The sequence below is a fragment of the Panulirus ornatus genome, chromosome 10 (genome assembly GCF_036320965.1).
Source record: "Panulirus ornatus isolate Po-2019 chromosome 10, ASM3632096v1, whole genome shotgun sequence".
Classification (NCBI taxonomy): Eukaryota; Metazoa; Arthropoda; class Malacostraca; order Decapoda; family Palinuridae; genus Panulirus; species Panulirus ornatus.
The window spans coordinates 64566287-64581878 of record NC_092233.1 but is presented as its reverse complement, the minus strand read 5'-3'; the positions used below and the strand labels follow the sequence as shown (position 1 = coordinate 64581878).

Genomic DNA, 15592 nt, shown 5'->3' with positions numbered 1-15592 from the left:
GTATATCAACTGACTGTTATATTTCTCTCTTGTGTCTCCCCTGATGATGTGATTATTACACGAAAGTGCACTTGGGAACTTTTCGTGTTTCATTTTCCCCGTGGACTCATAGGAATATATATATATATATATATATATATATATATATATATATATATATATATATATATATATATATATATATATATATATATATATAAAGAAAAAATAAGAAAAAGACATACCTGCATCACTACACATTTTCACAAACATCATTTCAGTAATGAGAACACTGATCATAAGTCCAAATAAATAACTTACTGCCATTTTATGAAGCATTCACTACGGGTCACATTAAACATTAACGACACCATACGAAAGTGCATGAGTGTTGTGTGTGAGGTTAACGTGCGATGCCTTGATGACAATATGTGTCCACGAAGAATATATCTCTCACTGTTGTGGAACATGATGACTCTTGTGGCCAGGCAGGCAGTGTTGCCCAAGCACTCCACTACACCACGTACAACTTTTGTATTACAATAAAATACATAAAAAAGGAGGCCGTGCCCAGGGAGGCATCCCAAACCAACGACACGTTGTAGGCTCTCTGACATTTGGATCCCATCGCTTATTTATCAATACTGCATTGTACTAGCGGCCTGGACGTGGGGGTGGGGGGCTAAACCCGGGGTGAGGCTGGGGAGGAGTGGGTGGGTGGTGGTTCTGGGATAATCACCTTATGTTGGATGAGGATGGCTTGCTAGGGAGGAGACTGGGGGAGGGAGGGGAAAGGGGGGGAGATGCTGACTGTGAGGGTAAAAGAGCAATGCTATGTCTCGACTCTTACTACAGTGTGTTACCGAAAGAGACTTTTACACTCGTCTTGCCCTGTGTGTGTGTGTGTGTTGTGTTGTGTTGTGTTGTGTTGTGTTGTGTTGTGTTGTGTTGTGTGTGTGTGTGTGTGTGTGTGTGTTGTGTTGTGTTGTGTTGTGTTGTGTGTGTGTGTGTGTGTGTGTGTCTGTGTGTGTGTGTGTGTCTGTCTGTGTGTGTGTGTCTGTCTGTCTGTCTGTGTGTGTGTGTGTGTGTGTGTGTGTGTCTGTGTCTGTGTGTGTGTGTGTGTGTGTTTTCAGGGAAGGGTTTTGCACAAGTGTTACCCCATTTCATAAACCGCTTCACACCCCCTGGGACAGCCCACTGCCAGCATTTCGACCCCTGTATACCACACTGCTCCAATTCGCTCTATCCCATGCAAGCCTCATGTTCAAGTTTCGATCACTTAAAGCGTCTTTCACTCCAACGTTCCACCTCCTCTTTGGTTCCCTCCTTCTCCTTGTTCCCTTCATTTCCCACATGTATACTCTCCTCACTCAACCTCTTATGTCCAAACCATTTCAATACACCATCGTCAGCTTTCTCACACTTATTCCTATCATTACCACACCTCTCTCTCACTCTATAAGTTCTTGTTCCATCTGCCCTTCATCACCACACCACATATCATCAAAAGTTTCATTTCCAAAACATTCACCTTCTTCTGTATTTTACCATCTATTGATATTCCCTGCGTCTTTGCCATCATAGACAGTGACCTCCCATCTTTCCCATATTCCTCAGTTTGCTCAGGACTTACCCTAACTTCAGTTCCCGACCGTGGTTTCATTCACTAGCTATTCTCTTTCCACATACTCCTAAGTGTGCTCAGCACTAAACTCAAAAACCAACTTCTGAAGCATCTCATTCGAATCCACACCAGACCCGTGTCATCGACAAACTGCAACTGACTCAACTTTTCAGGCCTCTCCATCCCCAGCAGACTGCAGACCTCTCTCTCTCTCTCTCCCAAGCCCTAGCATTCACGTTCCTCACCACGCCATCTATAAACAACCTAATCAGGTACAGACCCTCTTTGACCAGGAGCCACTCGTGCTCTTTTCTTCCTACTCGCTCACTGCCTAAGTTTCTTGATAAAAAACTCCTCTGTTTCCAGTATCTTTCCTCCTTCACTCGATTTCCGCAACACCTTCCACACACATCTCCATCAATCCTACAATATGCTTTCTCCACATCCAAGTATGCCACATTCAAAACTTTCTCTTTCTACAAGTATTTCTCACAAATTCTTCAAAGGAAAAACCTAATCCACACATCTCTCTACTACTTCTGAAACCACATTGTTCGTCACCGAGTCTCATACTCTGTGCATGCCACCTCACTCTTAATTTCTATTCTCCCACAGTATCACAAGGGGCCGTGCCACATCTCAGGGGTAAGCCGTACGTATACAGTGGACCTTTGACCACTTAACATACGTCGCAAAACTGAATTTCGTTCCTCTATCGCCATGTGCGAGTTCATTTCCTGTTAACTGTCTAAAGTCAGAGAATAAGCGTCTCTCTCCTGCCGGTTGGTTGTGCCCAAGTTCAGGGAAAGTCTCGTCCCCTACCCCTGTCGTACTGACACCATCCCCCTATCCCTGTCGTACTGACACCATCCCCCTACCCCTGTCGTACTGACACCATCCCCCTACCCCTGTCGTAATGACACCATCCCCTACCCCTGTCGTACTGACACCATCCCCCTACCCCTGTCGTAATGACACCATCCCCCTACCCCTGTCGTACTGACACCATCCCCCTACCCCTGTCGTACTAACACCATCCCCTTACCCCTGTCGTACTGACACCATCCCCCTGTCGTACTGACACCATCCCCCTATCCCTGTCGTACTGACACCATCCCCCTACCCCTGTCGTAGTGACACCATCCCCCTACCCCTGTCGTAATGACACCATCCCCCTACCCCTGTCGTACTGACACCATCCCCCTACCCCTGTCGTACTGACACCATCCCCTACCCCTGTCGTACTGACACCATCCCCCTATCCCTGTCGTACTGACACCATCCCCCTACCCCTGTCGTAGTGACACCATCCCCCTACCCCGGTCGTACTGACACCATCCCCCTACCCTCTCGTCCTCCCAACAACCATGCTCATATCATCGTCCAACCGACCACACACCTCCCTCTGCTCCAGTAACAACTCCCACACCATAACCCCGTCCCCCATCCTTCCTGGACACGTACCCCTCCCCACTCTCAACCCCTTGGTCGTGTTTCAGTTTGATCTCGTCCTGCTCCTTAGCCACGCCCATCCCCTCACCCCGTCCACGTCCATTCCCTCCTTCATCACCCAGACTACGTCCATCTATTTTGGCCTACTCCATCACCACGTCCATGTCCATCTTCCTCGGTGGCCAGAACAGTTCATCTATAGCTAGGTCATCAACCCAGTCCGCCCGTGTGACCTGAGCAATTGCGCTATCCTCTAGCCGTACGTATAAGTCTTGTTCACGAAACCAGCATTGACCTTGACCCTATATTCTAACCCCACACTTCACTACACCCCTTCTTCCCATACTCTACCGCCGCTGTTCGGATTCACTCATCTCTTAACTTTCACAAGGCGATACATGCAGAGCAATACAGCACTGCAGACGCTAATCACGACCGAATAAGTGTAAAAGAAGAGAAAACCCTTGTGGAGTTATTATGATGATCAGTGATGGTCTAAGACACCGCAAACAGCGCATACGATATATCCAATAGGAGGCTACGTTTCAAAGCTTGAAATATAAACTAAAAACATTTCATAGCTAGGAACAGAAACTGGAAAATAAAGGATCAATACAGTGTTCTGGTCAACCGTCACTTGGAATACTAAAACGAATTCAGAGAAGAGCAGCCACACTAATCCCGTCACCCAGGAATACACCTCAGGTGGACAGACTGAAAGACCAACAAATCTTCTCTATAAACGGTGCAAATTTCCATGAAATCGAACTGAAAATTTCATTATAGTAAATGATTTCAACACGATAACAGGCGGTAAATTTCTTCGCTTCTGACGCATCTTCTGGGTGCATCAGGTAGAAAGATGAACGCAATAGGCAGGAATTATGTAGGCAATCTTTGATTTCTTTTCTTTTTTTCAGCTGCACAGTAGTATACCACTGGAATAACCTACCCCCAGATGCAGTATACCACTGGAATAACCCATCCCCAGATGCAGTATACCACTGGAATAACCTACCCCCAGATGCAGTATACCACTGGAATAACCTACCCCCAGATGCAGTATACCACTGGAATAACCCATCCCCAGATGCAGTATAACACTGGAATAACCTACCCCCAGATGCAGTATACCACTGGAATAACCCATCCCCAGATGCACCCCAGATGCAGTATACCACTGGAATAACCCATCCCCAGATGCAGTATAACACTGGAATAACCTACCCCCAGATGCAGTATACCACTGGAATAACCCATCCCCAGATGCAGTATAACACTGTAATAACCTACCCCCAGATGAAGTATAACACTGTAATAACCTACCCCCAGATGCAGTATAACACTGGAATAGCCGACCCTCCCAGATGCAGGATAAGTAAAAAGTGTCAATACCAATACCTTAACATAAGATTAAATAACCACTTCCATGATAACTGCTATCAGTAATTAGGTAATTAATTCCACCCTTCTTCACCTTCCTTACCTGCATCAACGACCTATAGAAGCAGGAAATACCAGAATTTAGAAATTTGTCTACGACGCGGAATTACGATGCAAAGTCCAGTCCAAGGTTGGGTACCATAAGATTCAGACAAAATGATGAACTGGTCACACAAATTACACACGGATTTCAACGTTCTGGACAGCGGTGCCAAAAACGTAAATCACGAAGAAAATGATTGGTCAGCCATTGTCAGATGTAAAATACGACAAAAGACTTTAAAACGATTATCAGTAATGACTTAAAATACGAGAAATTATGGTTGTGTGCGTACACCAACGGTACGAGGGTGGTGAGATTCATACCAAGAAATACAAACCACAAGATAAAGGATCTGATACTCATCCTTTATATATACACACTGGCCAGACCTCATAGGGAATACGCTGTTCAGTTCTAGTCACCCATTCTGAGCAAAGATGAAGAGAAACTAGAATAAATTCAAAAGAGAGCAACCACCCTCATCCCGTCACGCAAAAATTAGCTTTAAGTGACAAATCTCCCAACATCTAAAATTATTCTCTCTTTAGATTCCGACACCTAACGGAAGTTTCCAAATTACTAAATAATTTCCAAATTACTAAAAAATATTCGAAAATTACTTTAGGTAGGGATTCAGTCATCTAATATGACATGAAGATCAACAGATGAAAATTCACCTGCAATGTCGGCAAAATGTATTTTATCAACTTATCACAGGAAGATCACTGGAACAGCCCTACCTCTATATGATGTATGTAAAAATACATCATCTTGAGACAAATACTTTAGTGATGTCTGCTATCAGTGACCACTCCAGCGTATATATGTATGTATCGTCAAAAAACTCTGTTCTGATTTTCTGAGAGGATAACCCCATCCCACTGTGTGTTCCCTGTTCATGACAGCAGCTCCCTACATACCACCTGGTCGTTCGTCTCCTGCTGTCTTGTTATCATAACAACTTTGAATAACAATAAACTAACCAAATACCACCAGATCTCCTACTGTTTGTCCTTCTCTCCACCCCTCCTTACCTTCCCTCTACCAATCTTCACCTTCTCTCCACCCCTCCTTACCTTCCCTCCACTCCTCACCTTCCCTCCACTCTTCCTTACCTCCCCTCCACTCCTCACCTTCCCTCCACCCCTCCTTACCTTCCCTCCATCCCTCCTCATCTTCCCTCCATCCATCCTTATCTTCCCTCCATCCCTCCTTATCTTTCCTCCACTCCTCCTTCCCTTCCTTCCACCCCTCCTTACCTTCCCTCCACCCCTTCTCACCTGTCCATAGCGCCATCCACTTTTCATTCCCTCTAGCCTTCCTCCCCAGTGACCCCTCCCCTGCTTGGTTCCCTCAGCAACACCCTCTAGCCTTCCTCCCCAGTGACTCCATGCCCTACCTGGCAACCTCAGTAACTCCCCACACCCTCCAGCTTTCTTCCCCAATGACCCCCTCCCCTGCACTGGCAACTCCCCACACCCTCTAGCCTTCCTCCTCAATGACCATCCTATGCCTGGCTCACCCTCAGCCTTCCTTCCCAGCGACCCCTTCCCTGCATGCGTTCCTCAGCGAACCCCGACCCTTCCTCCCTAGTGTCATCCCCCCTCCCACCGCCAGGCTTCCTCAGCAACACCACCAAGCTCCAAGATTCCTCCCCAGCGACCCCTCCCTACCAAGCTCCCTCAGCAACACTCCCACCTTTCCTCCCCAATGATACGCTCCCTTGCCTTCCTCCCCAGCAACACCCCACACCTTCTGGCCTTCCTCCCCGGTGACCCCTTCGCCTGTTTGGCTCCCCCGGCCACACCACTACACTCCAACCTCCCTCCCCAGTGATCCCTGCCCTGACAGACTCCCTCAGCACCACCCTAACCCTCCCGCCTATCCTCCTCCCCAGTGACTCTCTCCCCTGTCTGGCTCCCTCAGCAACAATCCCACCCTCTAGCCTTCCTTCCACCCCAGTGACCCCCCTCCCCACTCCGGCTCCCTCAGCAACACCCCACACTGCACTTGATCGATTTCAACCAGGGCGGCGAACCCTTAGGCCTACACGGCTCACCACCCCAAGTTTTCAGACCCAGAAGCGTCCACAAACTCCAATGCATCGATCTCTGGCTTTTAACGGCGAGTGGATATTGATTTTGGAGTTTCTTGTCGTGTTGATGTGAATGGTTGAGCCCAGGCCTATGGTTGAGGCATGCCTATGGTTGAGGCCGACCTATGGTTGAGGCCGACCTATAGCTGAGGCCGGCCTATGGTTGAGGCAGACCTATGGTTGAGGCCGGCCCATGGTTGAGGCAGGCCTATGGTTGAGGCCGGCCTATGGTTGAAGCAGACATATGGTTGAGGCAGGCCTATGGCTGAGGCAAGCATGTGGTTGCAGTCTATGGCTAGGCCTGTAGGGCATCTCATACAGCTGTCTGTGTGGGCCAAGTTCAACACGTCAGAGAGGCAGACATGCTACTGACTCCAACTTATTGGTCTTGACTCGATGCATGCGCAGACACGCGTCAACACAGACACGACACAGACATACGAAACCATAGACATAAAAATGAGCACACAGACAATATACATACAAACACACACACATACGGCATATAAACAAATACAATTGTACAAAAACACCTTCACTAACACAGAACACAACCTTACCAACAAACACATGCACAGCCCAAAACAAACTCCAAAGTGAGGGAAACACAAGCGCGGACCTAACACCCACCTCCCCAATAATGTTGAAGACCACCAAGTATCCCATCACGCGAGACGCATCTGCTGAAGAATTCCACCTTCTGATAGTAGACATAATATAGTACAACAAAAGCTATCCAATTTGTACAGACCTTCACTAATATCAATGTTACAGTTCTTTGTGTATATTATAATAGAAGATTCAATATTTCTCGTGGTAGAGGAGCTACAATTAATAACTGAATTGGCATCATTCCAGTCAATGCAATGGTCATAATTTCTAACATGATTAAACAAAGCATTTAGTTCTTGTACTGTTCTTATACTATACATATGTTGCTTAAGTCTAACATTAAAATCCTTAACAGTCTGTCTAACATAACACATATTACAATTTTTACAAGGTATTCTATAAACACAGCCCACAGAATTTTCTAGTGAGTTTTTGATTAAGACATTGTTTGTAGTATTGTTACTGCTGGAGGCTACATTAACATTAAAGGATTTAAGTAACCTGGGAAATAATGTGAAATTATTACTAAAAGGAAGAACTAAACGATTCTCGGTATCAAGAGAGGTTTGGATTTAAGTCTACAAAATAATTTCTTTGCCAACTTAAGGGATTTATCAATGAAAGATCTAGGATACTTTAACTTGGATCCAATAGAATATATCTTCTCAAACTCAACATCAATAAATCCCGGACTGCTGATACGTAATGCCCTGAGGAACATCAACAGGAATGATGATAGTTTAACTTTGTCATGTTGAGCTGAGTAATAATGAATATATGAACAAACATTGGTGGGTTTTCTGTATATGCTAAACTTAAACATGTTTCTATCCCTATAGATCATGTAATCTGAAAATGGTAACATACAAATATTTTCCATTTCCACTGTAAAGTTGACAGAAGGTACTACTTTGTTAAATAATGTGATCATTACGCGAAAGTGCAACTGGGAACTTGTGCTTCATCTTCATGTTTTTTGCATCTACCAGACCTTTTGCAATTATATATATATACATATATATATATATATATATATATATATATATATATATATATATATATATATATATATATATATATATATATATTATTTCTTTTTTTCTTATTATACTTTGCCGCTGTCTCCCGCGTTAGCGAGGTAGCGCAAGGAAACAGACGAAAGAATGGCCCAACCCAGCCATATACACATGTATATACATACACGTCCACACACGCACATACACATACCTATACATTTCAACATATATATACATACACAGACATATACATATATACACATATACATAATTCATACTTGCTGCCTTTATTCATTCCCGTCGCCACCTCGCCACACATGAAATAACAACCCCCTTCCCCCGTATGCGTGCGAGGTAGCGTTAGGAAGAGACAACAAAGGCCACATTTGTTCACACTCAGTCTCTAACTGTCATGTATAATGCACCGAAATCACAGCTTCCTTTCCACATCCAGGCCCCACAAAACTTTCCATGGTGTACCCCAGACGCTTCACATGCCCTGGTTCAATCCACTGACAGCACGTCCACCCAGATATACCATATCGTTCCAATTCACTCTATTCCTTGCACGCCTTTCACACTCCTGCATGTTCAGGCCCCTATCGCTCAAAAAATTTTTCACTCCATCTTTCCACCTCCAATCTGGTCTCCCACTTCTCTCGTTCCCTCCACCTCTGACACATATATCCTCTTTGTCAATCTTTCCTCACTCATTTTCTCTATGTGACCAAACGATTTCAACACACCCTCCTCTGCTCTCCCAACCACACTTTTTTATTACCACACATCTCTCTTACCCTTTCATTACTTAATCGATCAAACCACCTCACACCACATAGTGTCCTCAAACATCTCATTTCCAACACATCCACTCTCCTCCGCACAACTCTATCTATAGCCCACGCCTCGCAACCATATAACATTGTTGGAACCACTATTCCTTCAAACATACCCAGTTTTGCTTTCCGAGATAACGTTCTCGTCTTCCACACATTTTTCAACGCACCAAGAACTCTCGCCCTCTCCCCCACCCTGTGACGCGTGAGAGTATAACAGCCGATCAGAGAATTATAAACATTCACGTACACTCGTCAAAGTCAAAATAACCTTCTATAAAGCAAACGGTAGTTTGTTGTGGGGGTCCATTAATGTTCAGTTTCCCTAGATGGCTAAAGCGACGCCTCCGTCAGCAAGCCACTCTCGCGTGTAACTCTCCTTATGCCCTTCTGGAAGACATTACTAGTGTCAACCGTCCATTGAACGCAACATCCACGATTGAATGATGTACGAACGACTTAAAGTAGAGTACCAGGTATGACACAGAGATGCAGGAACTGACTGCTGGGCGAATGATGGCGGGACATTCGCTGATAATGTAAGTTTGGGAGTAAGTGTGTGTTGTGAGTTAAGCACACTTTTGCTACATATCTGGTTCGTCAGATGAACACATATCTCGGTTCCTAATGACGCTTGCTTGATCACAGAGCAACACAACACAACAAGATAACTACAGATCTGATTTTACATTTATCCAAACCTACGCAGGTCTAGTTGTACCTAGAATGTTAAGTGTGCGACTAGGTCTGCCAGACTTCCTCATCAGAAGGATGAAAATATCGCACAGAATTCCGGCCTAACAAGATCACCAGCTTCTTTAATTACCGCAACAGTTATTCACTTGCTGAAAATACTTTTAGCAATGTCAACTACATTATACCAACGAGAGACAACAGGAGTCACCGCTATATTATCTACCAAATCGTGTGGGCGCACGAGATAAGTGCAGAATATCTTGACTTGCCTGACAGAAACGCCTGTACGTATGTAAGGTGGCAGCCCTGGGAAGCAACACCAGCTGGCTGTGGTATACAACAAGAGGACAAGATAACTCTGTTTCTTACTAATGTACAAGATCTTGTGAGATGCACGTTATGAACGACCTCTGACCTCTCGCCATTCATAACACCTGATACAGTAAATGTAGCCATTACAAATAACTTGTAACTCACAAGGACCTGTAACACGTCGTTCGTTACCCCTTGTAACATAATCCCCACAACAAGTTCCTCTGGGTGACTTGTCCACGGTAACAATCAATGAAGATACGAAAAAAGGTATCACGAACAGATGTGAAGATATAATAAAATACTGAAATATAAAAACATCTCCCACATATCTGTCACCTAATGAAAAATTCTTATAAATAAAAATGAATGTACAATACGATACAATACAGGAACTGTATTGTACAGATGTAGCGAAGTACAACAATCTATTATATTGAGCAGACGTAGCGAAATACAATAATCTACTGTACAGACGCAAAGATGTACAATTTTCTAATGAACCGAACAGACTCATGGAAGTACACCAATCTTCTGTTATAAAGTACAGTTATCTGTAGTAGTGAACAGATGCAGTACAGTAATTTCATCATTTGTACAAAATCTCAAATATGCATATCATAATAGGGTTACTACGTGCATTGTACTTTGGAGGGCAAATAGTAGATACGCAGTTCCCACAAATGTAACAAGATGATATAGAACATTACATCAAAAGTGATGACACACACACAACACTGATATCAATTTTCGTTGTACAACTGATGAACGAACAGTACATTACCTAGAGAGTTGATGAACGAACAGTACATTACCTAGACAGTTAATGAACGAACAGTACATTACTTCGACAGTTGATGAACGAACAGTACAGTAACTAGAGTTGATGAACGAACAGTACATTATCTAGACAGTTGATGAACGAACAGTACAGTAACTAGAGTTGATGAACGAACAGTACATTATCTAGACAGCTGATGAACGAACAGTACATTACTTCGACAGTTGATGAACGAACAGTACAGTAACTAGAGTTGATGAACGAACAGTACATTATCTAGACAGCTGATGAACGAACAGTACATTATCTAGACAGTTGATGAAAGAACAGTACAGTAACTAGAGTTGATGAACGAACAGTACATTATCTAGACAGTTGATGAACGAACAGTACAGTAACTAGAGTTGATGAACGAACAGTACATTATCTAGAGATGTAATACACAAAATGGTGTGTTAAGCTTAGCGGATGTTGGACATCATGTTTCACACGTCAGATATATTACGTGTGATACATCACATTAAGACGTCAGCTGTACGTGATGTGTGGCACACCAGGTTTAAGACGTCAGACGTATGTGTAGTAGAGCATATTAAGACGACGCCAAATGCACGTGATGTGTAGCACATTAGGTTTACGACGCCAGATGTACCTGATGTATGGCACAGCAGGTTTAAGACTTCAGATGCACGTGATCTGTGGCACATGAAACCAAACACAACATGTGTCTCACCTGATCAAGCATACTGAACACAAGTTTGGGACTCAAAGACACTAATCAATAATTAATGACACGTACACAAGAACACGTGCAAATCTGGGCAGACAATGTGGTCAAAACATAGCATAAGATGTGGTACAGATGCCGGCACTTGGAGAACTACTTCAGATAGCGGGTATTATATGTTGTCTAACATGAGCTAACGTGTATGAAATACGAGACACACAGGCCAATGAACTACACAGACAACGAGAGGATGTAAAGTAGGTCATTTAATATACAAGTATACGATAGTAAATACTCAAATAATCTAGAACCTTAATAATAGATTTCTTATATAATTACGAATCAGTCTTGGGCATGACCCGTACCTCCCCGAATGAGGTAAATGCAGACACAAAACTGCTCCACACTACAAGACCAGCACACAGTAATACATCTATCCGGCTTCAGTCACGATAATTATCAAATCAAGTAAAAGTATTTCCCATCACCAGTTTTGTAAGTCTTTCTCTCAGTGCCTCATGTTGTAATATCGTCATAATTACAACCTTTCACTTGGTGTGAAATATGCAGTAAACAACCGCTCAACTACCATCATCCCGCTCCATGCCTGTTGACAACCATGAGCCTCTTTCGGCGATTTTTTCGAAACCGGATCAGTTTTCGAAACTGGATCGCTCCACCTATTCCTCCATGAAGCAGACCATAAATAAAAAGAAAATAGTTCATCACCTTGAGCATAACCCGACGAGTGACCAGATTTTCACGCGAAACTTGGGGGTCATGTCAAAGTCCTACACCGAGGGTCGTATCGCCGTGGCCAAAGGAGATAACAAGCACAAGCTATTAATGCGTTAACACTATCACTTCACCTCACGTTATATAGACATTTCCACCACTCACTGCCTAGTTATCATATATATATATATATATATATATATATATATATATATATATATATATATATATATATATATATATATATACGGGTGTGGAGGGAGGGTCGTGCACTAGGTATTGGTTGGGTGAGCGCATCATCGTCCTCCAGCCTCCCGGGTTATCGGGTACAAGTGGTTGACCCTAGCGATAGCTGTGTCCAGCGGAGGCTCACGTGTGTTGTGTCTGTGTCTGTATACTGGTTGCAGCAGAGAGGGTGCGCAGCGTGGGGCTTACCTTGCGTCAACAACTTCAGCTTCATGCCCCTGGGCTCGCCGCTCACACTGTCATTTTGTCACGCAGTCGTCCGTGTCATGCTGGCTGGCTGGGAGCTGGTGGCGGGGCGGCGGAGCCTCCTCCTGCTGGCCAACACCCAGGAGTTACCACTTCTCCCGACCCGGCTCGTGTAGCAGCCGACTCCCTGCAACTCAGCCGCTCTACTTGACCTGCGCTGCCCCGCCCTCCCGCCGCGCCCGGCCAATCCCCACGCTTCCCGCCAACCCTCTCCCGCCATCGCGCATGTCCGTTTCCTCTCCATGCATGAAAGTCGTCACAAGCATCTCCACCACAAACACGTCAAACGTATAAATGAAATCACATAATTGTTTCCTGGTGATAATCACAACGCCATACCTTCATACATCTATAACCGTCTTAAATATTACAAATAAACGGAATTTATTTATATATTAACGACTCCACATGTAAAGGTGTTTCCACAGCACCTCCAGTTACTATACGAGGCAACAAAAGCCTACACAGTATGTACTTACTGACCCAACATCTGGCTGGAGGAGCTGCAGGTAATGTCTTGGGGAAGCAGGAGCGAGGGGTGGAAGCCAGCGGATGTGTGTGTGTGTGTGTGTGTGTGTGTGTGTGTGTGTGTGTGGTGGAGGGTGCATCCGTGAGCGTGCGGGGAGAACCATGCGATCGATGGCGGGAGGCCGGCCGCTTGTGCATACCGCGTCACGTGACTATGCAAGACCTTGAGCGCTACAGTTGGCCGCGGCCACTGCCGCTGCCCCCCCCCCCCCCCCCCACACTCCCCATTCCTTCCTCACTTCACATCTGCTGCCACACATGCACATGATGATGCCCTCACACTGGTGGCACAAGTCTACACCCAGACGCGGCGAGGCAATCAGATATCGACTTCTGCGAGTCACTGTAGAGCTAATACAGACAACACCCGTTATTATTTCTGGAACAGTTTCAACACCCTCAAAAAATACTGTGAAAAAAATGCACCTTTGTATATGCAGTCAAATCCTCAGTTAATGAAAAGGAAGCAATAATTGTAACTGATTCAAACAATCCCAACATAAAGTGTGACCTCGTGACTTGTTATAACAAGGGAAACAAGTTAAAGGATGTAACAAAAGACTGTTTTCTAAATCAAATGGTCCGTGACCCAACGAGGGAGGGAAACATTTGTGATGTAGTTATGTCCTCAAACAGGGACCTCATCAATACCCGTTTACTCGAAGAAATGGACAAAAAGCTAGGAAATACAAATGACAATATTGTCAGCCTCAGTGTAAAATTGTACGTTCGAATTCAAAGAAAATCAAATGTTGGCAGCAAATATCAGATTAGCAGAGTTTGATAGACTGGGTCAAGACTCAGGTGAAGCACGCTGCTGGGTCAAGACTCGGGTGAAGCACGCTGCTGGGTCAAGACTCAGGTGAAGCACGCTGCTGGGTCAAGACTCAGGTGAAGCACGCTGCTGGGTCAAGACTCAGGTGAAGCACGCTGCTGGGTCAAGACTCAGGTGAAGCACGCTGCTGGGTCAAGACTCAGGTGAAGCACGCTGGCTACGTTAGTCAATAGCGTTCTCTGCCACCATTTACTGAGGGCAGTGAGGACATCTTTAATACCTCTAGGCCCTATGCAGCGACCCATGACCGCGATGCTACGACCCCTGGGTATAGCCTCTCTCTCTCTCTCTCTCTCTCTCTCTCTCTCTCTCTCTCTCTCTCTCTCTCTCTCTCTCTCTCTCCTGATACTTCACAGTCAGGTCAAAGACAAGGTCATCCTATCTATGGTTTTGCACCTGTCGTGCTCAGGAATTGTACAGTCGTGTTCAAGGACTGTACCGTCATGGTTCAGGATCGTATAATTATGTTCAAGGATCGTACTGTCGTACCAAAGGATCGTACCGTAGCGCTCAGGAGTCGTATGATCGAGGTCAAGAATATTACCGTCGTCCTCAAGAATCGTACCGTCGGCCACATACTTCAGGAGTGTATGTGGCCTGACGATTTTGTTTAAAACGTGAAGGTGTCAGAATATCTACTGGTTGGTGCACGATGACGGCCTCAATGACCCCCGCAGTTGATGGGCCTTAAAACACTTGAACCTCCGGTCAGAGACTTGGGCTGTTACAATCTTGAATATTACTGGCCTCTTCTGCCGCCCTTGAACCTTGCTTGGAGAATGTTAAGGTTCATGTCAAAGGCCATCTTCAGTATATCCTACTATTCATTAAACTACTTTTTTACTATATCCTTATCTTCATTAAAGTACATATTTACTACACCCTCATCTTTAATCTACGTTATCACCAAAGATCCTAGGATTAAAAGATGTTTAAGCCCTTGAAATTCAACTTACCTCCTGGCCTCACTAGTGCACTCTGGTGGTTGTAATAATCATCTATGACGTCAAAGGGATGCCTGACCAATCATGGACTTTGTTTATGTCACGTATCCCAAACCTTCTTTATTCTACTCATTGGGATAACTAAATTCAAGAGATGTACCTCCCAGCTAATTTTCAGTAAATTTTGAAATGTATTCGATGTTATTGTAATGTTGTGTGCTCCCCAAGTGTATATCTTTTAACAAAATGCACAAACTCAACATCATAAGCATATGCTCCAGATCGAGGTCGCGCTTTGAAGTTTCGAACACAATCGAATGCCAGACAGACAGTGGTCATGGCGCCTTCCACAGTACGTGGTGATGTTTATGGTGTTCGTCTTTGCCGAGCAGCAAACATATAGATCCCAGCCTTCATGTTCATCGTTCTCTAACAGTGAAAG

At 44.6% G+C, this 15592-nt stretch overlaps 1 protein-coding gene across 2 annotated transcripts in view; it reads right to left on the bottom strand.

Annotated features, from left to right (window-relative positions):
* LOC139751041 (uncharacterized) overlaps positions 1-12933 on the bottom strand; it is a 181911-nt gene extending 168978 nt beyond the window's left edge. Inside the window, exon 1 of one of the 2 annotated variants that reach the window (XR_011713272.1) lies at positions 12787-12912. Coding sequence is in view for 1 of the 2 variants with exons in the window: in XM_071666174.1 (XP_071522275.1) it covers positions 12787-12811 (25 nt within the window). In the remaining variant the exon portion in view is untranslated. Of the gene's footprint in view, positions 1-12786 lie in introns of both variants that reach the window. The other variant, XM_071666174.1, reaches the window with a different exon arrangement.
* Between the last annotated feature and the right edge of the window lie 2659 nt (positions 12934-15592).